This window comes from Mytilus californianus, unplaced genomic scaffold, assembly GCF_021869535.1.
Source record: "Mytilus californianus isolate M0D057914Y unplaced genomic scaffold, xbMytCali1.0.p SCAF_6, whole genome shotgun sequence".
NCBI classification, from domain to species: domain Eukaryota; kingdom Metazoa; phylum Mollusca; class Bivalvia; order Mytilida; family Mytilidae; genus Mytilus; species Mytilus californianus.
The window spans coordinates 111,336,144-111,360,737 of NW_026262712.1; the positions used below are offsets into that span (position 1 = coordinate 111,336,144).

Consider the following 24,594-nt stretch of genomic DNA (forward strand, 5'->3'; position numbering starts at 1 on the left):
GAGTATCATATTGAGCATTTGAGAGCAGTATTTGATTCGTTGAGACAGGCAAGGCTCGTTGCCAAACCGAGCAAGTGTTCATTCGGCTATGGTGAGCTAGAATTTTTAGGTCATATTGCAGGAAGTGGCAATATCAAACCTGTCCAGGACAAGGTTTCTGCTATACGGAAGTTTCCAGAACCTGCAACTAAGAAACAGGTTAGATCATTTCTCGGACTGATAGGTTTTTACCGAAAATTTATACCACAGTTTTCAGACATATCCGTCCCGTTAACTGACCTAACAAACCTAGGGACATGATTAATCGCGCCAATATTGTGCGACCATCAATTCATTTATACTTATTTAGGAGTTGACGCCCAGGATTGTGCTACTCCAAAAATGACCGCATGCTCCACAACCTACACCAGCGCGGTAGCAGGGGCTGCAGGAGACAAGAAGAAAATATGCAGGTCAGACTATTTTTATTTACTATTTTTTGTTTTGAGTTTAATTAATTTTTAACTTATTCTATCTTGCTGTGAAATAGTTTGATGGCCCTTTTCATGAATCATTATTAAGTATTGCCTGGCGCCAATAAATGGATTCCTCTATATAGCACCCAGCCACTTGAGAATTAGGGATAATACACGTATTCTGATATATAACATGCTCCGAAATTTGAAAAAAAAATAGATGTTTAGCATGCTGCCAAATAAAATTAAGTGAAAATGAATGTATTCCTTTTTACGATTAATGAAATAGGAGTAATTGATAACAGAAAATAAATGTGAATCAATAATAACCTCAACGCTATATCAAGTGTTAAAACGTATGTACGTTTATATTAATAATACATGTAGTGCTTAATTGTATTATTGTATGATTTTATTTGAAACACAGTGCAGCAAATACCTATCTTGATTGTTTGAACAAAGTTGTCACTGACTGCAAATTGGACCCTGGCACTTCTATCATTAACCAAACAATTGCTGCTGCCAAACAGGCCCTTTCCCAGTATGGATGTGGAAGTGGTATGTATGCCAAAACTTTATATCTTTTATATTACTTGCTTCCAATGATCATGCAGTCAACAATCGATTTCATACATTATTATGTTTTTGGAGATATGGTATGGTATGATTGCCAATGAGACAACTATTCACTAGAATCCAAAGATATGTTAGAGCAATCTAAGTTTTTTCCCTCTTGCAAATTATCTACCATTTACACAAAGGTCCATATGATTCCAAAACTTAAAATTAGATTGAGATACGTAATCCAACTTTTCATGATATCATGTATTACTACTACCATTGTCTTGGTACCACGTGCGTGCTTTTCGTACACTGTTAATACCCAATATATCATACTTCCAAAATTAAGTGCTCCTTTGTTGCGATATGATGAATTTGAATTTGAATTATCAGTTCATAATTTATTTCTCAGATCAACATGATTCGGATCATTCAAGGATCGTAATTGTTTCATTTGAACACTTTTTTAGAGCATGAAGTTCTTCTACCTTTTTTATACATGTTATACTAGTTGTCATTCAGCAAATCACCAAATATTATTTTTGATAACAAGTTTCAATATTCATTACTTTGTATTTATAACAAAAACATTTTTCTTTGCAGGAAATGGTGCTGGAGGTCATGTTTTCAACTTGGTTGCAATGGTTTCAGGACTTACATTTTATAGCTGTTTAAGATGAAATACTTTAATTTATTTGTATTAACAAATGTACATGTAAAAATATTTATAAAACAAAATTCAAACAAAAATACGAACAAAATCCTATATGGACACTTGCAGATATTGTTTTTTGTCAACATTAACTTCTGAAATAAATGGATTGTACAGTTTTTGATATTTTTCTTTTTTTTTTTGTGTTTTTTTTAATGATTCTTAGCTGTCAATTTTCTTCTTTTCAATATCTATGTACGTTTTAGCAGTTAAGTTTATCGACAGGTTATATGCATTCCTATGGGCAACAATTACGCCCCTTAATAGCAGAATATTCATGAATTGTTATGAGTTACAGTCTATTCTTCTGTTAATTGATAGATTTAATAACACTTACTGTAACCTTGATGTAGAAATCAGGATTTTTTTTTATATTACTGTGGAAATTAACCCAAGGGAGTTTGCTTTACATTTGATGACATACAGTATTATTTGTCCTTTTCTATATTTGGATATTTTAGCTTCACATTGGAAACTATAAATAAGAATAGATGACACAGAAAAAAATAAGGCGTTCTCTATTATGGTCGGTGATATTCCTTTAACCCCTTCTTAAGGAGTGTATATTTCACAAGTTGTTCGCTATTATGTCAGTAAATGCGTTTAAGAAGTCAATGAGCGAATTATTAGGTCAGTGATTTCGTTACCAAAAAATAATCAAACTGTTACTAAATTCCTTCATAAATCAAAAGACCTTTCAGAAAGACTGGCTGTAACTGTAGAAGAGAGGCGAAAGATACCGAAAGGACATTCAAACTCAAAAGTCGAAAATAATCTGACCACGCAATGGCAAAAAAAGAACGATAAGACGAACAAAAGTACAAAAACACAACACGGAAAACACTAAAGACTCGGCAAAACGAACCCCACAAAAACTGGAGTTATCCTATGTGCTCCGGAAAGGTAAGCTGGTCCTGCTCCACTAGTGTCACCCGTCGTGTTGCTCATGTTAGTACAAACCCGGTGATAAATCTAATTTGATAGGTTTCATTCGGATAAAGAAGACGGGGTTGGTAATTGAATCGGGAGATCGCATCCTAAATTTTACAGTGATATTGTTTATAGGCAAGTTTCTTTTAACCCTTTCTTGTTGATCTACAGATCGATATTTTGTAAACAAGATTTGTATTTGGGATTTTATATATTTTCCCTCCCTGCATCCCCATTTACCACCTTAAGCTTTTTGTTCATTTTGATGTTTGTTAGATATATATATATATATCTATACTTGTGGTTCATTACAAATGTATTTTTGTAGATATACCAATTTTAGATTGTGAGCATCTGTAACAAACTCCATTTATTTATTTATATATATCTATTTCATTTAGGACTATATTTTATGTTAGGGCTTATTTTCGTTAACACCGGACTATATAGTCAAGCAGACCTTTCATGTGTATCACGTGATTAGGCACCTATTGAAATTTCACAGGTGAGTTTGAAATCAGTCGACACATGGCCATTGAATAAAGCACACGCTTGTGCGGAGTCTAGAGTTGGTAAAAGTAGTAGTTGGGTATTATAATTGTCAGTTTAGGACATGGATATCCCAAGGCTTATTATTACAACACTCAGGTAAGACATTTTTACTTATTTATATCGTTCAATTGAGGTCTATTTTGCCGTCGAGATGATATTTCTTACTCGCGGTCCAGAATGTCGGAATAATTGCTGTATCATGCAAATGTATAGATAAAGTAAGTAATTTTTGGGTTCAATATTTATTTTGCAGGGGTTTTTAGGCCCGGTTTTGGTGTGCGTACAGCACGTAGTAAATACCGTCGACTGGTCGGTGATATATGGTGTCGGAGATACAAAGGGTATTATTAGTAATATGGTTACAACTCGATGTTTGCTGATATCAATTACAACGCCTGGAGTCGGTGAAAATATCCGTTATAAATATACAAAAAAGTCCGTTTAAATATATGTTGAACGAATCGAGCAGTCCGTGCAGTATTATGCAGTTTCAAGTCGTCATTGCTCATTGAAGTTATCATTGCAGTAAAAGTATAAAATCTAGTGTTCTTTTCATCAATTTAGAATCAACCAAAAATGTGTGAAAATAGTTATTTTCTGTCCGTTTTATATTAAAAGAAATTCAAGGGGAACAACCCAAAGTTATTCTACAGTACGTGCAACGTTCAACCTTTACCGGGAAGTGTGCAGAATGGATGGAGGTGTGCGGACTGTAATTGTTTAATTTCATTTTGTTTATTTCATAACATTATATTTAGTTCTGTTTTGTGTGTGTTTATTTAGTTACATTTGCATGTATTCATTTCATTATTTCATTTATGTTGAATTTACTTTATTTTTGTTTTGTTTATTAAATTTATATTTAAATTTAGTTTTGTATAACATTGGCCACTTGACAATCCAAAGAACTTAATTCTTTACAGCATCTTCATTTCAAAATGCTTATGTTGCAGGTGTTACACTTAGCATTTCAATATTTTATATGGTTTGGCTTAGTTGACCCCTCCCTAGGCCAAGCTATCGATGGTATTATTGTTTTTTATTTTATATTTTTCGTTCATTATTATCTTGTTATACTAATGTATAGGTACAATATATATATTGTTCATTTTTATATGAGAACAATTTTTACTCTGAATAAGTAAAAATTTCACAATTCACCTTCTTGTTTCTCTTTTCATTTATGCATTGCCCAATAGAATGTTGAAATACATGAACTACTTGTTGACGCATACAGGTAAATATTAAACCTCTGGTGATCTGTTTTGAATCGTAGTATTTCTATTAATTTCGTTTGTTGATCTGTTGTGTATCGGAATGTTAAAGGTCAACTGTAAACCGTTTGATACTCAAATGAAAAACCGCAGTTTTGTTTATTTGCAACAGTAATGTTGAGACACATTAAACACTTTTTTTTGTGATTTTTTTTTTAAACCTCTAGATGTTACCTTTAAAATGGAGAAAATACTGCTATGTATAGTTTACGCAAGCTTAGCAGAAGATAATATTGACTTTTTTCAATTATGATATCTAAATAAAGGCAATAATATTGAAAACCGATAAAGTTCTTCTACTATGGATTCATTAATATTCGTTGGATACTAATTTTCGTGGAATTATTTAGTACAGTGGAACCACGAATTTTTAAAGGTTAAACGAATTACAGGTTTTCTGAAGGAATGCATGCAGACTTTGCCAAAACAACGACATTACATATCCACGAAAATGCTAGTTTTCCTCAATCCACGAAAATTGATACCCACGAAAATAAAAGAATCCACAGTATCTCAAATAATTCTCCGATATTTTTGTTTTTCAAAAAAGTCAGATATAGCTAGTATTGAAAAATATTATCACAGTTTCCTAAGTAATTCGCTGAAACAGGATTATTTTGAATGACACATGTTCATTGTTAACTTGTGTTCCTTCAAATAGAAATCGAATTATGAGAACCTGAAGATGCGTCAAAACAGAATACTGGTAAAATTTGGCAAGATCAATAATAAGTCCAAACGTTTATATAAAGAACATAATTTATAACCAACACAAAAATTCTATTGGAAGTAATTTTATATTATGCTTTTTTAGATTATTCATTTTGATAAACTATATCCTTTAAATTGATCAGTTCATATTAATAAATTAACTGTTAACAAATCTGAATTTTTGAAATACTAAGGCTTTTCTACTTCATGAATAGATTACCTTAGCTGTATTTGGCAAAACATTTAGGAATTTTTGGTCCTCAATGCTCTTCAACTTCGTACTTTATTTGGCCTTTTAAATATTTTCAGATTCGAGCGTCACTGATGAGTCTTTTGTAGACGAAACGCGCGTCTGGCGTGAGTGTAAAATTTTAGTCCTGGTATCTATGATGAGTTTAATACATAGTTTTATAAAAACTTGTGAAATTTGAAAAAAAAACTACTTGACTCAATCTGAGGGGTGCCACTAGATAAGCATAATATTCTTAATCCTATTGTAATGTAAAATATTTAAGATAGTTTTCTTATCCAACTTTCTATTTTGATGGCATTAAATACAACTAACAAATTTTAATATGATATCCTAAAACTCGGGAAAATTCGTATATCTTTCAACAGCAAGTCTTTACGCTTAGTATACTAACTAAATCAACTAAAATGGTTCTTTCTTATGAAACTCTTGATATTTTATATATTGAAGGACATCGAATCGTTCTTAATTTTATAATGAGAATTCATAAAACCTGTTAGAACTGCTGTTTCTGATTTTATTTTATTTAGCAGCATTATACATCCAAAAGCTCTGGCTATCTTACCTAACTTTCCAGGGCTAATATGCATGAAACTACTTAAGTTAAGATTTGTTTCGAACGGAATGATTTTTCTACATGGCTTCGATAAATTAGTACTACGATTGGATATCTTAACATAAGTGGTTTTATGCATATCCAAATAGTGAACGTATTTTATTATTTTGTTAAATTTTTTATGTAGGTGCAATGTGCATATTTTTATTTTATGTTTAAAAAGTGAAAACAACACGTTATAAATGTCATGCGTCCGAAGCGCTTTTCTGGTTTTACCTTCATCAGGAACGCTCAATGCCAAATATTTAAAAGCCAAAACAGGTAATAATCAATAAGAAGTGAATCATATTTCAATAGATATTTGTCTTGCGATTAGAGGACTGCAATGATCCCACGTGATTAACATCTTTATCTCCTGAACATTTATTGACATTATTTAAAAAATCCTTTAAAATCAAAATAAGATGTCAGACTGTATATGTGCTAACTGATAAATATATGAATGATTTACCCATAAAAAAAATATATAGGACTAAATTTGCACATAATTTCAATAAACGAAAAGGGTTGTTTTTAAACCTAGCTGCTGGACTGTAACCAACAGCGTATTTTTACCCGCCTTTTTTCCCACCACCACCACACACACACACTACACATTATCTGTGCAGAAAAAGAAAATCATGAGTGACCGATTAATCAGGACGAATACTCGTTGAACAATAAATAAAAAATGTCACAGGTTAAGAAACTGAGTAGAGCAATTGACATTAGAGGCTTATACTGGAAAATGGGTAAAATAAACTTCACCCTTGCAATATTTCAACTCCGTACAGAAAAAAAAACCACCCACAACACTCTACATCGGATATAACGTCCCATAGTCTGAGCAGGTGCGGCTGCGCATCTATATATCGATGAAAACCAAAGAATGCCATCGTCAGCACTGATTTTGTTGCTAGGCGGAAGTATTCCAAAAATAAAAACATATTTCAATTAACAAGTCAACCCTTTGTGCGGAATCTGACATCAAGAGAAATTCAAAATAGTGAATTTACTGTTGTGTAAATGTTGCAAATCAATTAAAGATATGAACTGCGTTAAGATATTTATTGTTAAGTATTTAGTTTAAAACATGACTTTCAGGTTTTTACCAAGACACTAATGTACACATTACTGCAAAACCCAATGTACAACAAGTGAAATAAACCTAGCTTAAATGTAACAAAGTCATGTTTGCTTCAAGTCATATCTAAATTAAATATTTATAAAACTCCAGATTTTTTACAGCATTGTTTGTAAGAGTGTAAAGAATTTGACGCTTACATAACAACGTTGTACATAGGAAAAATAGCTATCGTTTAGTAGGTAAATTATTTATTTAGATCCACTTCCGTTAGATACATAACAACCGTGTCAATAAATAATTGAATTCATTGGGTATTTAAGGAGCTAAAATATTATTTTTACTCATGTCTTGTCAAAGTGCATCGACTAAAGTGCAGGTAGACCAGTCGCATTTAGGCCCCCTCAAAATATCCATTGGTAGTTTGAGAATTTTGCACGGTGCAAGCATCAGGATTCGGATAACAATTAATCCTGGTATCATCAATCGGTACAGCAGGTGCAATTTTCGTTTTCATTTTTATCAATTATAACTTCCAGTGTACAGCATAATATACACAAATAAAATAGTAATATATAATATATAAATCTTTCTTAAGAAGCATTTATTTTTCTAAAAATGTGTATAAAAAAGTGAGAAAGAGAGAGAGAGAAGGGGGGGGGGGGGGTATGTTTTCTATACAAATTCATCTGGACATTTAATTATAATTCAGTATTTAAATCCTGCATTTTCAATTATAGCAGTAAAAATATAAACTTTAACTAAGTAATTTATCAATAATATTCCATCCTCTGTGAAAATGATATTGACATTTGTTTTTCATAACAATATTTTTTATATATCAATTGCATACAGATGTTTCATCTTTTCTTTTACTGAGTATATTAACAGTTTTTTTCCAAACATCTGGTATTATGTATATATTGTTTTATGATATGAAAATAGTATTTTCTGAATTGCCTTTTGATATTTTTGTAATGTTACTAAACATAAAAAAACTTCTTTTGTAGAAAGAACACTAATTCCATTGGTCAGAAACCTATGTTCTAATAATATCTGTATATGTTCACAATCCCAAAATAAATGTTCTAATGTTTGAATTGTTTGTAGCTAAGATTCGATGATTGAAACTATACTTCAGCAACTGTAGCTTGGTATTTGTTGTGCAGATGCAATAGTAACTAATACTTGCTGTATACGAATGCAAAATCCTAACCCTAACCCGGAACAGCGGACATAAATCGGCTGAACAATGTGTTAATGGAAATCTGGAACACTGATCCGATATATTTGTTTGACGTGATAGCCTGTTATAGGGTATGTAAAGGGAGATATCTATGTTTTTCGTAAATCTACAGGAATTTGCAAGTTTCTTTATAAAAAGGACGGTATTTTACTCGCCAATATCTTCCTGATCGCAAGTTTTTGTTTTTTTTTAATTTTTATTAGATTGCATTGAATGATTAATAACTCACTTTCTTTTTTTTAAATTTAAGGAAAAACCAGAAAAAAACAGACATCATCCCGTTCATGTTACACATTTTAAATATTGATTTATAGGCAGGTCAGCAAGACGTTAACGATAAAAAAGACCACAAACCGATATCAGTCATCAATATCTATTTACTTTTATCAAAATTACAAAATGTTAGGGAAGCCTTCTTCGTACAAAGGTTACTTGCGAAATAACGAACAAGACACGTATAAAAGGAGTTGGACAGATTTCAACGCCCATTAAGCTGCAGTGTACCGATATCATCAGTCTATTAAGTTATTTATCTCAAACAGGTAATTCGTTTAACGATATATTTGAAACTAAATCATCCTAGTTATCAATCATGATTTTTTTTCCAAAGAATGTTTTTTTCGTAATTCATTTTTTTTACACGATGAAATTAATGAACGCAATTATTCTAGTTTTCTTTTGAATCAAACCGTATTGAAAAAAAAAAAAAAAAAAAAAAAAAAAAAAAAAAAAAAATAAGTGTTTTGTTTTTGAATTGGATGATTTTTTTTTTCAAAATTATGATTTTTACAACCAGAAGCGATTAACATGTTCGCTGTTATTTGTTTTACTTCTCATCTGGTTTGAAATTTTTTGTTTTTTAAATTAATTTGCATTTGTTTCCTTTTTATTCAAATTTGAAGTATTGTAATTGTTGATTGAATCAATTTTGATAAAATTATTTCAATACTTGTTTTGTTTTGTTTTAAATGATTATTATTATTCAAATCTTGAATTAATTTGTAAAGTACTATTTGTAAAGTGCGTTTTATTTTATAGACGAGAAAACATAAAAATGGACAAAATGTCTGCCGTAACTGTGATTGCCTGTCTTGTATTTATTAGTATAGTCATGCAAGGTAGGACATTTTTCTTATACTTTTTATTTTATGGAAACACATTTTAACTGTACATAACCCTTTTTATGCTACTTTTTTTTTTTTTACTATTTTCCTTATGTTGTTTCACGTTATTGAAGATCCATTTCATAGCCAAAAGTAAAATAACAAAAATACAGAACTTCAAGCAAATTTCAAAACGGAAAGTCAGATGGCAAAGTCAAAAGCTCAAACAAATCAAACGAATGGCAATCAACTGTCCTTTTTCTGACTTAGTACAAACATTTCCTTATGTAAAAAATGGGGGAGTCAACCAATAGTCATTTCCCATTTCTTCGCTTTTTGAAATTACTGAATACTAATCACCGGCATTTTACAAGTTGAACACGTTAAGCGTCAATATAGGCGCAGAAGCTGATAACCCTTCCAGAGCACGTAATGCATCAATATAGGCACAGAAGCTGATAACCCTTCCAGAGCACGCAAATCGCCAATATAGGCACAGAAGCTGAAAACCCTTCCAGAGCACGCAAGTCGCAAATATAGGCGTAGAAGGTGATAACCCTTCCAGAGTACGTAATGTGTCAATATAGGTGCAGAAGCTGATAACCCTCCCAAAGCACGTAAAGCGTAAATATAGGCACATAGGCTGATAACACTTCCAGAGTATTTAATGTAATGCGTCCATATAGGCGCTGATTACCATTCGAGAGCACGGGAGTTCATGTCCCATTTTTATGTACGGGACTTATATTTGTTAATTTCTCTGTTATTTAGTCTCTTGTGAAAAGTTGTCTCATTGACAGTCATACCACATCTTCTTTTTTATATTGAGTTGTTTATGCTGTTGATTAATGTTTTGTCTTCAAATATGTTTAATATGTTTTATCTTTTTTTAATTCTTTCGGTAGCAATTCGAAAAAGAGTTATTTTTATTTCAAACGTTAGCATTTAACGGTGTCTTAGGGCTAGGAACTTTGTAAGTACCAATGTTTAGTTTGATAGTTGCTAATGTCTAACAGTTTACCCCATAATTACTTTCTTACGTTTTGTATGAGCATTGGCTTAAACAAATTTCTTGTCAAAAATGCTATTTTTTAAACAAATAATGTTTGTAGTATTTTTCAGATGTGTTTTTTATTTCCGATTTACCTTCCTGTAATCAGCATTTTTTAGTGAGAATAAATGATAGCTTTGAAAATTATCTAACTCAAATTCAAATCAAATTCAGATTCGGATCTATTGTTGAGAGAATTTTCTAAAATACAAGGTTCAAAATAAGTCAGTTAAATTAGGCTGAAGGATTGAACAAGTAACAAATCAGAAATGCTATATAACGGTTAACAACGCAAATATTCTTAATTAAAAACAATATCACAAATTTGACAACGATTGAATTTTTAAATTGTAAGATAATGAAAACAAATAAATACTTATTTTCGGTAACTTGATGATCATTTCAAGTGATCAAATTACTTCATTATGACTGATAAATGATCAATTTACTTCACTATGACCGATGAATTATTTTTACGTTGGATAAGTGTTTCTCTTCGTGTGTTTTCCTAAATGAGGGTGTTGTCTAAAAGAAGACCTCTCATTGGTCGATCAGTTATCTATCTTAACAATAGGGACATGATAAATCGCGTCAATATTGTGGGACCATAAATTCATTTATTCTCAGCATAAACACTTAAACATGTACTTGTTATTCATTATTTAGGAGCTGACGCCCAGAATTGTGCTACCCCAAAAATAACCGCATGCTCCACAACCTACACCGGCGCGGTAGCAGGGGCCGGAAGAGATCAGAAGAAAATATGCAGGTCAGACTATTTGCATGTTCTATTTTTTGTGTTGTGTTTAATTAATTTTTAACTTATTTTATATAGATGTGAAATAATTTCAATGCCCTTTTAATTCATATTATCAAGTATTGCCTGGCGCCAATAAATGCATTCCTCTATATAGCATCAAACCAAATGAGAGTAAGGGATAATATATGTTTTCCGATACATAACCTGATCCCAAATTAAAAATATATATATATATATATTCCGATGTACAGTATGCTGTAAAATAAAAATAAATGATTAAAGATGTATTCCTCTTTCCCTCCTAATGAAAAAGGAATAAATGATAACATGACATTAATGGGGAATAATAATAACCGCAATGCTATATCAAGATTACTTATACATTATTGAAACGTATATACGTATATATTTGCGACTGTCATACAAGTGAGAGGTTTAGCTAGCTATAAAACCAGGTTTAATCCACCATTTTCTACATAAGAAAATGCCTGTACCAAGTCAGGAATATCACAGTTGTTATCCATTCGTTTGAGCTTTTGATTTTGCCATTTGATTAGGGACTTTCCGCTTTGAATTTTCCTCGGAGTTCAGTATTTTTGTTATTTTACTTTTTTGATAATACATGCAGTGCTTAAGTATTTTATTGATTTTATTTGAAACTCAGTGCAGCAAATACCTATCTGGATTGTTTGAACAAAGTTGTCACTGATTGCAAATTGGACTCCGGTACTTCCTTTATAAGCCAAACAATTGCTGCTGCCAAAAAGGCCCTTTCCCAGTATGGATGTGGAAGTGGTATGTATGCCAAAACTTTACTATCTTTTATATTACTGGCTTCCAATGATCATGCAGTCTACAATCGATTTCATACATTGTTATGTTTAAGGAGATGTGGTATGATTGCCAATGAGACAACAATTCATTAAAGTCCAAAGATATGTTAGAGCAATCTTAGTTTTTTTTCCTCTTGCAAATTATCGAAACCTAAGACTTAGCTATTATTTACACAAGGGTCCATGTCATTCCAAACCTAAAAATCAGATTGAAAAAAGTAATCCAACTTTTTATGATATCTTGCAATACTACTAACATAGTCTTGGTTCCACGCGCGTGTGCGTTTTTCATACACTGCCAATACCCGATATATCATACTTCCAATATCAAGTGCTCCTGTATTGCGATATGATGAATTTGGAATTTAATTATCAGTTCATAATTTATTTCTTTGATCAACATGGTACAAAACATTAAAGGATCGTATTTGTTCCATTTGAACACTTTTTTAGAGCATTATGTTCTTCTTCCGCCTTTTTACAATACTATTTGTCATTCAACAAGCTACCAACAATTTTTTTAATAAGATGTCGGATGTTTCAAGATTTATATAACTTTGTATCTAGAACACAAACATTTTTCTTTACAGGAAATGGTGCCGGAAGCCTCGTTTTCAACTTGGTTGCAATGGCTTCAGGACTTACATTTTATAAGCTGTTTTAGATGAAATACTTTAATTTATTTGTAAGAACAAATCTCCATGTAAAAATATTTATAAAACAAAGTTCAAACAAATAAACGAACAAAATCCTATTTGGACATTTGCAGATATTGTGTATTGTCAACACTTACTTCTGAAATAAATGGATTGTACGGTTTTTGATATATTTTTCTGCTTTATTTAAAAGATTCGTAGCTGTCAATTTTCTCCCTGACACTGTCTATGTACGTTGTGGCAGCTAATTTTATCGACAGATTATATGCATTCATATGGGCAACAATTGCGCCTATTTAATAGCAGAATATTCATGAATTGTTATGAATCACAGTCTATTCTGCTTTTAATTGATATATTTGATAACACTTACCGATACCTTGATGATATGTTTGCTTTAGATAATCCAGATTTTTTTTACCGTGGCAATTAACTCAAGGGAGCTTGCTTTACATTTGATTACAGACAGCAGTAATTGCCCTTTTCTATATTTGGATATTTTAGCTTCACATTGGAAACTATATATAAGAATATACGACAAAAAAGATGATTTTTCGTTCTCTATTATGGGCGGTGATGTTCCTTCGGCCCCTTCTTACGGTGTGTATATTTCACAACATGTTCGCTATTCTCGTGTCTGTAAAGGCGTTTTAGATGTCAATGAACGCATTATTGAGTCAGTGATTTCGTTACCAAATTAATTAATTAAACTGTTACTAAATTTCTTCATAAATACAAAGACTTCTCACAAAGTGAGGCTGTACCTGTAGAAAAGAGGCGAAAGATACCAAAGGGAAATTCAAACTCAAATGTCGTAAATATTCTGACAACACAATGGCCAAAAAGAAAAGAAAAAAAGACGATAAGACAAACAACAGTACACAAATAAACAACACAGAAAACACTAAAGACTGGGCAACACGAACCCCGAAAAAACTGGGGGCGATCTCAGGTGCTCCGGAAGGATAAGCAGATCCTAATCCATAGGTGGCACCCGTCGTGTTCTCATTTTAGTACAAACCCGGTGATTAATCTAATTCGATAGGTCCCATTCGGGGAAAGAAGACGGGGTGTGGTTATTAAAAACGGGATATCGCATCCTAAATTTTACGGTGATATCATTTATAACGCCTTTACATTTAAATACGATCTGTGTAAATTTATTGATCGGTTGGATAACCTTATTCTTAAAGATTATCAATTTAGCACTGTAGTGAAAAAAATGAAAACAATACGTTATACATGTAAGTTTAATGCGTCCGAAGCGCTTTTCTGGATTTACCTTCATCAGGAACACTCAAAGCCGAAGATGAAAGCTAAGGATGAATAAAACCGAAACAGTTTAAGAGCTGTGTAGCTAAAAAGCACCTAAAACAATAGCCAAATCAATCTAAGGCTAACTTTGCCTGAGGGAGTTGAAATCTTAGTTTCTTTATAATTTCAAAATTTATGAACGGACAATTTTAGAAAGGTTTAAATGTTGCTTAATCGGTTCTAACATTACTTTAGGTTTTGGATAAATTAAACCATAACTGAATACATATTGCTATAGCTGTACAGTTAGGAGTACTCATGATCATAAAGCCAGTCGATTCTGTTTGCTTATATTTTTGCATTCCGCGAGGTCGTGCGTTTATCGGAATCTTTATGATGTCTTTACACAAAATTTGTTGAACGTCAACTGATTGACACTTTAGTCTGAGAAAACATGATTTATTATTACTAGTAGTTGAAATTGGCTCTGAACTAGCTTCAGTTACTGCGAGTACTCATTTATCTTTGCTTTGTTTCTAGTGTTGTTTTGTTGGTTGGTTTATTTTTACTTCCTACCTATTTATTGAGTTCAGCTATTTGCAACTGATTTTTACAGTTTGTTCTTATTTTGTGCTGTAACATCTGCCCCAAGTTAGAGGAAGGTTTCGCGCTCACAAATATCTTTAACTCCGCCACATTCCTTATGTGCCTGTCCAAAGTCAGAAGCTTGTAATTCAGTAGTTGTCGTTATGTCATATCTGTCATATTTGATTTTCGAAATTTATTGTTTAAAGTAGGCCGTTAGTTTCTCGTTTCAATTGATACACATTCTGCATGTCGGGGCCTTTTATAGCTGACTATCTGATATAGGTTTTTCTCATTGTTGAATTCCGTCTGGTGAACTACACTTGCTTTTATCTTCGTTATTTGAACTTTAGAGGATGTATATCTGTCTCATTGATAGTCATAACATATCTCCCAATTTTTTTATGTAAATCTGAATAAAAAGAACATTAAGTAACCAGTCATGTAGTTTTTGAATTGTGAATTGTAATTGATATTTCAAAATTAGTGGTCAGGTCGTTACCACTTGACCTTATTGTTTGAACATGAAATCAAGATGCAAGGAACATATAAAGTAACATATTGAAGACATCAAACTATCTAGCCCGATTTTATGTAATCAAGTTACAAAAAACCGACTACGTATATGTAGGTACACTAAACCGATTACATTTATGTAGGTTACAATGAAACAAGGCAATATAGTAACAGTACATAAAGCTATAAAAGACCCCACAATGACAAATGGAAAACATAATGACATGTATTTATGCAGCGATAATACTTTAATGCCTATTGTTGGTTGTATTCAACTGTTTTTTTTGTGCTCCGCTGGTGCTAGAATGCCCGCCTACAGTGCGAGAGGTCGTGGGTTCAATCCCAAGCCAGGACAAACCAAAAAAATCAAACCGAAGGCTTGAAAATCTACATCAAGATAATACAAGTGGGTAAATTTTACTAATTTTCCCAATGAATATTTATCACAATTGTCAAAACAAACCCAAGTAGATAAAAATGAATATACCAAAACAAAAACAAAACTAACAAAAAAAGCAATAAGAATATTTGTCGCTATTTGTATCTAGTGTAAAAATGAAAACTACCAGAGAAAAAAAAACACATGTCGGAAATGGAAATAAAACACAGTCGCTAAAAGACAAGCAACGCAAGATAAAAAATATTGCTTGAAACACCGAAGTGATAAATGAAGTTTAAATCGAATCAAAATAAACCACTGCGCATACATACATGATGTTTGGTTTATTTTGTTCTCATCATATGCAATACATATTAGTATATTAACAACGGCCGTGTTATTAATAACACACTCATAACTACTTTCAGAATACCAACATAAAGTACAAAAATGTACGTCGTGGCTAAATTGGAGTGTATTAAATCTTTTCACGCAATAGTCACCATAGGATATGGATTTTTGAAATTTTTAATTTATTCATATGTAAGGAAAACAGGATTTAAAATTTTAGATAAACTAACAGGCTAAAAAACTTTTAGTGATTGAAAAAAAAAGCCCCAAACTTACATTTGTAAAACTATTACCGGCATTACAAAATGTTAGTGAATGCTTGTTCGGACAGAAAATGATTGCGAAATAATTAACTAAATGTGTATATAAAGATTAAGAAGGATTAAAACTACCACAAAACTTCAGTGGTACAGACATCTAACAGCCTTTTACTGCTTTACCAGGTAATACGTTTGATAGTTAAAACTATGATCCTATTGATAAATCCCCCTTCATGCTAATTTTCCTTTTAAGCAACCACTTTCCTTCCATTTTCAAATTGGACGATAGTTTCAAAATTTCAGATATTTACAACAAGAAACAATTAACAATTTTTTGTGGTAATTTTTTTTTCTAATTTGTACTTGTCTTTTCCTTTCAAAGAATTGTGTTTCTATCTTTATTCAGACTTCCAGTCCTGTAATTTTTCCGAACTCTGGATTAGGTTGTATAATCTTATTCAGACTTCCGTTCCTGTATTTTTTCCAAACTCTGGATTAGGTTGTATAATCTTATTCAGACTTCCGGTCCTGTAATTTGTCCGAGCTCTGGATTAGGTTGTATAATCAATTTTATTATAACTTCATTTCTTTTTCAATTCAAATTAAAATTATTATTTGTAAATGTGTGTTTTATTTTACAGACTGAAAAACATAGAAATGGACAAACTCTCTGCTGTAACATTGATTGCCTGTTTTGTATCCATCAGTACAGTCATGCAAGGTAAGATATTTTTTTTTTCTTTTCATTTCTAATTTTTGAAATATCATTCGAACTTTACGGAGGACTTTAGTACTGCTTTTTTTTTTTCTTTTTCATTTTCCAAAAACTGGTTCACGTTATTCAAAATCTATGTCATTACTAATAACCAGTTTTTAAAATCATCACCGGCTTTTTACTTGGTCGGACCTTGACCTGGTATAGGAACTATACTAATATTATAATAGTATTTACATATTAGTTCTATTGTTAAGATTTGTTTTTTTAATCTTATTATTTTCGTTTTTTACATCACTGGGTCGATACCTCTGCTCGTGAAGTATCAGCCCCCGAGGGTATCATCAGCTCAGTACTCAGTATTTCGGTACTGAAAAATCATAACAAACATTTCTACAACTGTCCGTTTATACATTTTTAAATTATGAAGGAACTTAGGTTTCAACTCCCTCAGACAAAGTTGGCCTAATATAGATTTGGCTATTTGTTATTACATTTGGCAATATGTCCTTTTCATTCATATAGCTCTTCAACTGTTTCTGTTCTTATACATTCTTGGATTTCAAATATTCGGCTTTGAGCGATCTTGATGAAGGTAAATCCAGAAAAAGCGATTCGGACGCATGAAATATACAACGTGTTATTTTTCCTTTCTTGATACCATTTTCGAAGTAACTGCTTTCACTAACTTTTTTTAAATACAGCTTTTTCATTTCCTATTGTTAATTATCCATTTTTAGATGGTGACGTTCCCTTGTCGCCATCTTATGGTGTTTATATATCTTAACTTGTTCGATTCGCTAGTGTATGTAACAACGTATTTGATTTCAACGACAGAAATCTCTGTATTACTGAAAAATTATTACACCAGGGTTTTCGATATCACAAACTAGTCAAAACATTTACTAAATTTTATCATCGGTACAAGGACATCATTCGTAAATATAAATCAACATATGCAGACATCTTATACGTTCAGGTATTTCACATCCAATATTTTATGGTAATATTCTTTACAAAGCACAAAAATGTCGGCATTCACCTCAAAAGCTAACCAAACCTTTAAACAGACTTATTCGGAAAGGATATAGTAACGATACTGTTGTCAAGTCATTAAGGATTGCATATTTTGGTATTAATATTGATTCACTCATAGGGTATTTGCATCGGAAATAAACACATTTATTCTAAAACCAGTTGTTGGCATGATACGGGTTATGTTCTTCTCATATATTTTATGATGGTATGATACTAAACCCCTAACGGGAGGGATTGTACTTGATTTTCATATGATGCAAACATAATCTTTCAATCAGTTTAATTGAGGTCTGGAGCTGGCATGTCAGTAACTGCTAGTAGTCCTTTGTTCAATTATGTATCATTGTCATTTTGCTTAGTTTCTTTTATTACCTATTTTGACATCGGACTCGGACTTCTTTTAAACTGAGTTTTACTGTGCGTATTGCTATGTGTTTCTTTATTCTACATTGGCTAGAGGTATAGGGGGAGGGTTGCGATCTCACAAAACATGTTATCTTCTTATATCTATTAACCCCGCCTCATTTTTGCGCCTGTCCCAAGTCAGGAGCCTCTGGCCTTTGTTAGTCTAGTATGTTTTTTAATTTTAGTTCATTTATATGTTTTGGAGTTTAGTGTGACGTCCATTTTCACTGAACTAGTACACAATTTTAGTTAGGGACCAGCTGAGGACCACCTCCGGGTGCGGGATTTTCTCGCTGCTTTGAAGACCTATTGGTGGCCTTCGGCTGTTGTCTGCTCTTTGGTAGGGTTGTTGTCTCTTTGACATATTCCCCATTTCCATTCTCAATTTTAACTATTAATTTCTTACTAATATTTATTATTCAGGAGCTGGCGCTGACGATTGTGCTCCAAAAATAGCGTCCTGTACTACAAACTATACCAATGCGTTACCAGAAGCAGCGGTTACAGGAGACAAGAACAAAATATGCAGGTCAGACATTTATAATATTTACAAGTTTGATTTCTAATCAATTTTATATCACTGTAAAATAATTTAATTGCACTATTTTTTTTTTAAATTATTTTTTTTTTTTGTATTTAAACATCGTCCTGTCGTGAAAAGACGTATTTCTCTTAATAACATGCTCCCAAATTAGAATTAAGAATTAAATGCAACATTCCAACAGTCATTCCTTTAATTGAATGTATTTAATGACTGAAAATCTGGAAAATATTCTATAAAGTCAATGCTATATTAAGTTATTTAAAAATTTCGAAACGTATACGTGTACATGGATATTACATAAAGTGCTTTCGTATTTTATTGTACAGTGTTGTTCATATTTATCTGGATTGTTTGAATACAGTTATCACTGACTGCAACTTGGACCCTACCACTTCTATTATAAGCCAAACAATCGCTGCTGCCAAACAGGCCCTTTCCCAGTATGGATGTGGAAGTGGTAAGTATGTCAAAATGTCTTGCTCTCAATGATTGGTCTTCAACCGAATGTATGTATTATAGAAATAAGGAGACGTGGTATTATTCAAAACAGTCCAAATGACGTGGATGTACTACGTTCCGGTCGGTTACTCGCTCTGCTGATTTTCACTGTCAGCGCCCGAGTTACCATCAATTTTATTACTCAGGCGAAGTTGCCATTAGGCGATCTTGGCTATTCAATTTGAGCTATTTTTTGGCATGATGGTTTTTTTTTACTTTTTTAATTTACGAGTTTGTCTTTTAGCAACTAATCATATATTTCAAGAGTAATCAAACGTTTTAGGATCTGCGTACCCTTCCGGAGCACCTGAGATCACCCCCATTGTTGGTGTGGTTCGTGTTGCTCGGTCTTTGGTTTTCCTACATTGTGTTTTGTGTACAGTTGTTTGTCTGTTTATTTTTTTCTTTTTTAGCTTCATTTATAAATATATTTATACCACAATTATTTTTTTACAGGAAATGGTGCCAGAAGTCTTGTTAACAGCTTCGTTGTCATGGTGGTCGGACTAACATTTTATAAGCTGATTAAAATGACATATTTTTAATTCATATATTTGTATAAATAGACCTACACGTAAAGATAACAAGTGCGCTAAAAAAATCATAATTTGAACAATTTGAGATTTAAAAAACAAATTGTGATAACATGAATTTCCTAAAAATGAAAAGATTTTACAGTTGTTGTAAGTTTTTTTAAACATATTTTTAAAAGGATACATATAAATCTGGATAAGAAGGACTTTAAGTAGTCCTTCATGTAGTTTGTGAATTATAATTAGTATTTTCAACTTTGTATTAAGTTCAAATAAAGTGGCTGTCATTTCATGTCGAAACTAGACCTTATGATTTTTTCATTAGTTGTTAGTGGCTTTGAACTAGCTGTCAGTAACTGCGAGTACTCTCAGATCTGTACTTGGTGTCATTTTGTTGTTGGGATGTACAAGTACCCGGCCACGTCCACTCTGTGTTTTTGTTAGATGTATTTCTATTTGTATCCATCTGATGAGTTAAGCCTTTTTCAACTGATTTTTATAGTTCGTTCCTATGTTGTACTGTTGCACCACTGTCCCAGGTTAGGGGAGGGTTGGGATCCCGCTAACATGTTTAACCCGCCACATTCTGTATGTATGTGCCTGTCCCAAGCCAGGAGCCTGTAATTCAGTGGTTGTCGTTTGTTGATGTGTTAAATATTTGTTTTTCGTTCATTTTTTTGTACATACCAAATTGTATGATTTTTGTGTATTTCTGGACACACCTTGATTGACAATATAATCCGCCACCTGACTTAAATGTTCCAGATCTGTGTTGGAATTTTGGTTGGCCACTGGTCTGCTTCTGGAGCTTTGCTTCTGAACTTCCCCCACTGAGAACGAGAAAGAAACTCAGCAATTTGGTTTTGTTTTGAAGGGATATAAATTGCCTTAACTGACGTATTGTTTTTTTTAAATTCATTAAAACCATTTGTCTTACAAAATTCATAACTCTACTTGATTTGCTAGTTTTCATATTAATGATTTGAACAACCGCCTGATTATCAACATGAAAAACAAAATATGATCCCCAGATCATAAGTGCTGCTACAACTAGAAACAACTCTAGCAATGTCATATCTCTGGTGATTCCAGTTTCATTCCAATGTTTTGGCCATATGCCTTGGGCCCACTGACCTGCAAAAAAGATCCCATACCCACCTTTGGACCCCCTGCACTATCCGTGAACAACTCTAATTGTTCGTTTGAAACCCATACATTGTCGGTTATTACAGTGACACCATTGTATTGTTTTAAAAAGTCTAACCAAACTTCTTAATCTGCTTTCATCTGCTTGTTTACTCAAATTTTGTAATATGATTTTCTTACCCCCATTGTTGAATTTATGAGTCTGCGGCAGAAGGTGCGGCCTGAAGCAACCACCTTGCGAGCAAAATTCAGAAGCACAAAAAGAGATTGCATGTCTTTAAGAGTTATTTTAGAACTGTCTTAGGTATCTCTGATTTTTTGTGAGAGTTTGACAAGTTTTTCATTTGGAAGCCGCATGATTAAATTTTGCGTATCAAATTCTATACCCCAAAAAAATAGTAATGTAGTAGGCAAAGTAGTCTTGTGACTAGCAAGAGGAATACCTCTTTTATCGCATACCTCTTGGATTATCTTTAAAGTATTGCCAACATTTGATGTTTTGCTCGACTCGACAAAAAAAAATAATCGTAAAAATAGAGGATATTATCATTTCCATTTTTTAGCTGTATTATCCAATGCAAAGCTTTTGCAAATTTCTCCCAAAGGGCACAACTTATTGAGGCCCCCATTGGCAGCATTTTATTAAGATAATATTCACCCTGAAATTTTATCCCCAACAAGTCAAAATCCTGCGGGGCAATTGGCAATTAACGAAAGGCCGCCTTTATATCGCACTGACTTAAACGGGCAAATGTTTTGTGTCTAATACTCAAACATGCTGCTTCGTCCACTGAACTGTACTGCACTGAACAATGATCTTTATCAATAAAATCATTTATTGAATTATTCTCAGGATAGGATAAATGTTAAATAAGTCTAAAATCTCCATACTTTTTTGGCACTAGCCCCATTGGTGATACCTGAGGTGTTGGAAAAGGCGGGTATCTGAAAGGACCAGCAATGCGACAAAGTTTAACTTCTTTCATTAATTTTTCTTTAAAAATGTTGGGTAGCTGTATTGCACTTTTTAAATTAGAACTCTCCCTTGGTTCCATAGAACCAAAATATTTTAATGAAAAACCATACTTGAAACCAGATATAATTTCATGTGCTACATTGTTATGTGGGTAAAATTCTAAATAACTTTCCAAGACAGATACTTTAACAGGAGTATTTCCTAATGAATAAAAATTAATACTTTTTTTACTTCTTCCTTGGGCCCGTTTATTACATTGGGCCTTTCTGTGTTTGCCACTGCATATATCACATACATGTTTAAACCTACAACGAGGGAAGTAGGGACATTCATTACCATTATTATAGTATTTACATGACATATTTGCACTACCACTAGTTACCTGTGATTGCTGATGTGTTCTCGTGTAAGTGTTTGAAAGTGTAGCTGCATTTGACTTATAATGACCACGATTTTGTGTATTTGTTCTATAACCCTGTTATTGAACTGACACATTGTTTTGTAATGTGGGAGATGTGATGTGTAATAGCCAATATTCACCGTGGATGTTTCCCCAAGATAAATTTGGATTCATTTCTATTTTTAGCCTAAATTGCTCGTCAAAGGTGGCCCAGTTTTCTTACCTCGTTGCCGCTAATCTTATATCACGCATATATTTTAACAATTCCTGTTCCCGAGTACTGTATTTCTCAATGTTAACACTCATTAAAACCATGCATGCTGAAGTCCATCATTTATGGACAAATAAACACCCGACGATCTTTTTTCAATGCAAATTTTCCCCCTTTTAATTTCAAATCGACCTCGTCAACCTCCTCCATTTCTTTTTGCGTTCTCAAAAGATAATGTAGCTCAATAAACTTTCCCTCCCAAATTTGTTCCTTAATTTACAAAGGCACGTGTTCCCCCACTGTGTCATGAATGCTAGCCTCCTGTGTCGGGGTGAAATCAATTGAATTATTTGCCATTTCAAATTTTTTGTGTGACGGGTCGTGCCTAAAAGGGGGGAATGCCCGTGCATCCTCCTCCGACCTGTTACCTGATGATATTTCAGCATTTTTTTCTAGTCCTTGTGTCTCCACATTATCCACCTCCTGTCTTTTCCTTTCCATTCGCTTGCGTCCAACTCCGTCCTTCTTTTGAGTGACGTCTACGTTCCGTTCCTTCTTTCCTGCTGGTTGTCTTCCTCTTCTTTTTAATGGCCATTCATGGCGATCCCCTGGCATTTCTTTTTTTGGCATCTTTCAGTTTTTTAATAATTAAACTATTTTCTGCAGCACCTGCTTTGTTGTCGACAGCAAATTAACAAGTGCCCGATACGGGAATTCTAGAATTCAAATTCCACGTGAGAGCGCCTTCTATGGCCATGCCATATATGGCAATGAGCCAAAAGGCTGCAACACCCACACACCCACACAAATATTTGATTGAATATTCAGATTATTGAAAATATAAAATTGTGATAATCTCTATTATTAAATTGTGATATATTGTTTATATGCATTCACTTATATGAAAAAAAAAACTATTACAAATTTGAACATTTCGTTTCCTTTTGATTACAGGTACAATTCTTTTTTGTTCAATTCATTCGTGTGTGTTTCATTTTGTTATTTAAGCCTTGCGTTATTAGCTTTATCGTGAAAGTTTTTCATTTTCTCAAATTTACTTCGATTGAAGTGATGTATTTATTTATTTGAATATTTTTATTTTTACTACATTTCTTATATGGTTGTTTCTTTACACAGAGTGAAAACCACGAGAATGTACACCATGTCTGCCATTACCCTTGGTATTTATCTTCTGTCTATTAGTATGATAGTGTAGGGTGAGATATTCAGATTTCTTTAAGGGGACATTGGCTATCAAATTCATGTTCACCGATTTGGCTCAAATTCTCATATTTGATTTATAACATACTGAAACGTATATACAAATTATAAAAAGCCTAAAATAAATAATTTACAAGGCATAGGCTCGATAATATGTATCATAGTTTTGTGTGTATTTTAGTCTAGACGTCATCTAACTTACTGTCGAGTTGAACTCCGAAGACTGCTGACGGTCATATAATCGATATAAACATAAATATAGATATAAATAGATAACGTACTCGTGCAATTGGATTTTTCTAGGTCTGTTTAATTTCATATTATAGTAATCCATCTCTAGCTAAGGGGTTAAATTGAAGGTCTTCTTTTTAATGGCCATTCATGGCGATCCCCTGGCATTTCTTTTTTTGGCATCTTTCAGTTTTTTAATAATTAAACTATTTTCTGCAGCACCTGCTTTGTTGTCGACAGCAAATTAACAAGTGCCCGATACGGGAATTCTAGAATTCAAATTCCACGTGAGAGCGCCTTCTATGGCCATGCCATATATGGCAATGAGCCAAAAGGCTGCAACACCCACACACCCACACAAATATTTGATTGAATATTCAGATTATTGAAAATATAAAATTGTGATAATCTCTATTATTAAATTGTGATATATTGTTTATATGCATTCACTTATATGAAAAAAAAAACTATTACAAATTTGAACATTTCGTTTCCTTTTGATTACAGGTACAATTCTTTTTTGTTCAATTCATTCGTGTGTGTTTCATTTTGTTATTT

The 24,594-nt window shown here is 32.7% G+C and overlaps 1 protein-coding gene across 3 annotated transcripts in view; it reads left to right on the top strand.

Moving 5' to 3' along the window:
* Nucleotides 1–423: 423 nt before the first annotated feature.
* The window catches only part of LOC127705828 (uncharacterized), a 170,996-nt gene continuing 146,825 nt past the window's right edge, over nucleotides 424–24,594 (top strand). The window contains exons 1-3 of one of the 3 annotated variants that reach the window (XM_052210186.1): nucleotides 16,212–16,301; nucleotides 16,760–16,839; nucleotides 18,700–18,805. In XM_052210186.1, coding sequence (XP_052066146.1) covers nucleotides 16,776–16,839; nucleotides 18,700–18,805 — 170 coding nt within the window. In that variant the 5' untranslated portion in view covers nucleotides 16,212–16,301; nucleotides 16,760–16,775. Of the gene's footprint in view, nucleotides 453–11,278; nucleotides 11,294–16,211; nucleotides 16,302–16,759; nucleotides 16,840–18,699; nucleotides 18,806–24,594 lie in introns of those variants that run through there. The other 2 variants (XR_007984051.1, XR_007984054.1) reach the window with 2 other exon arrangements.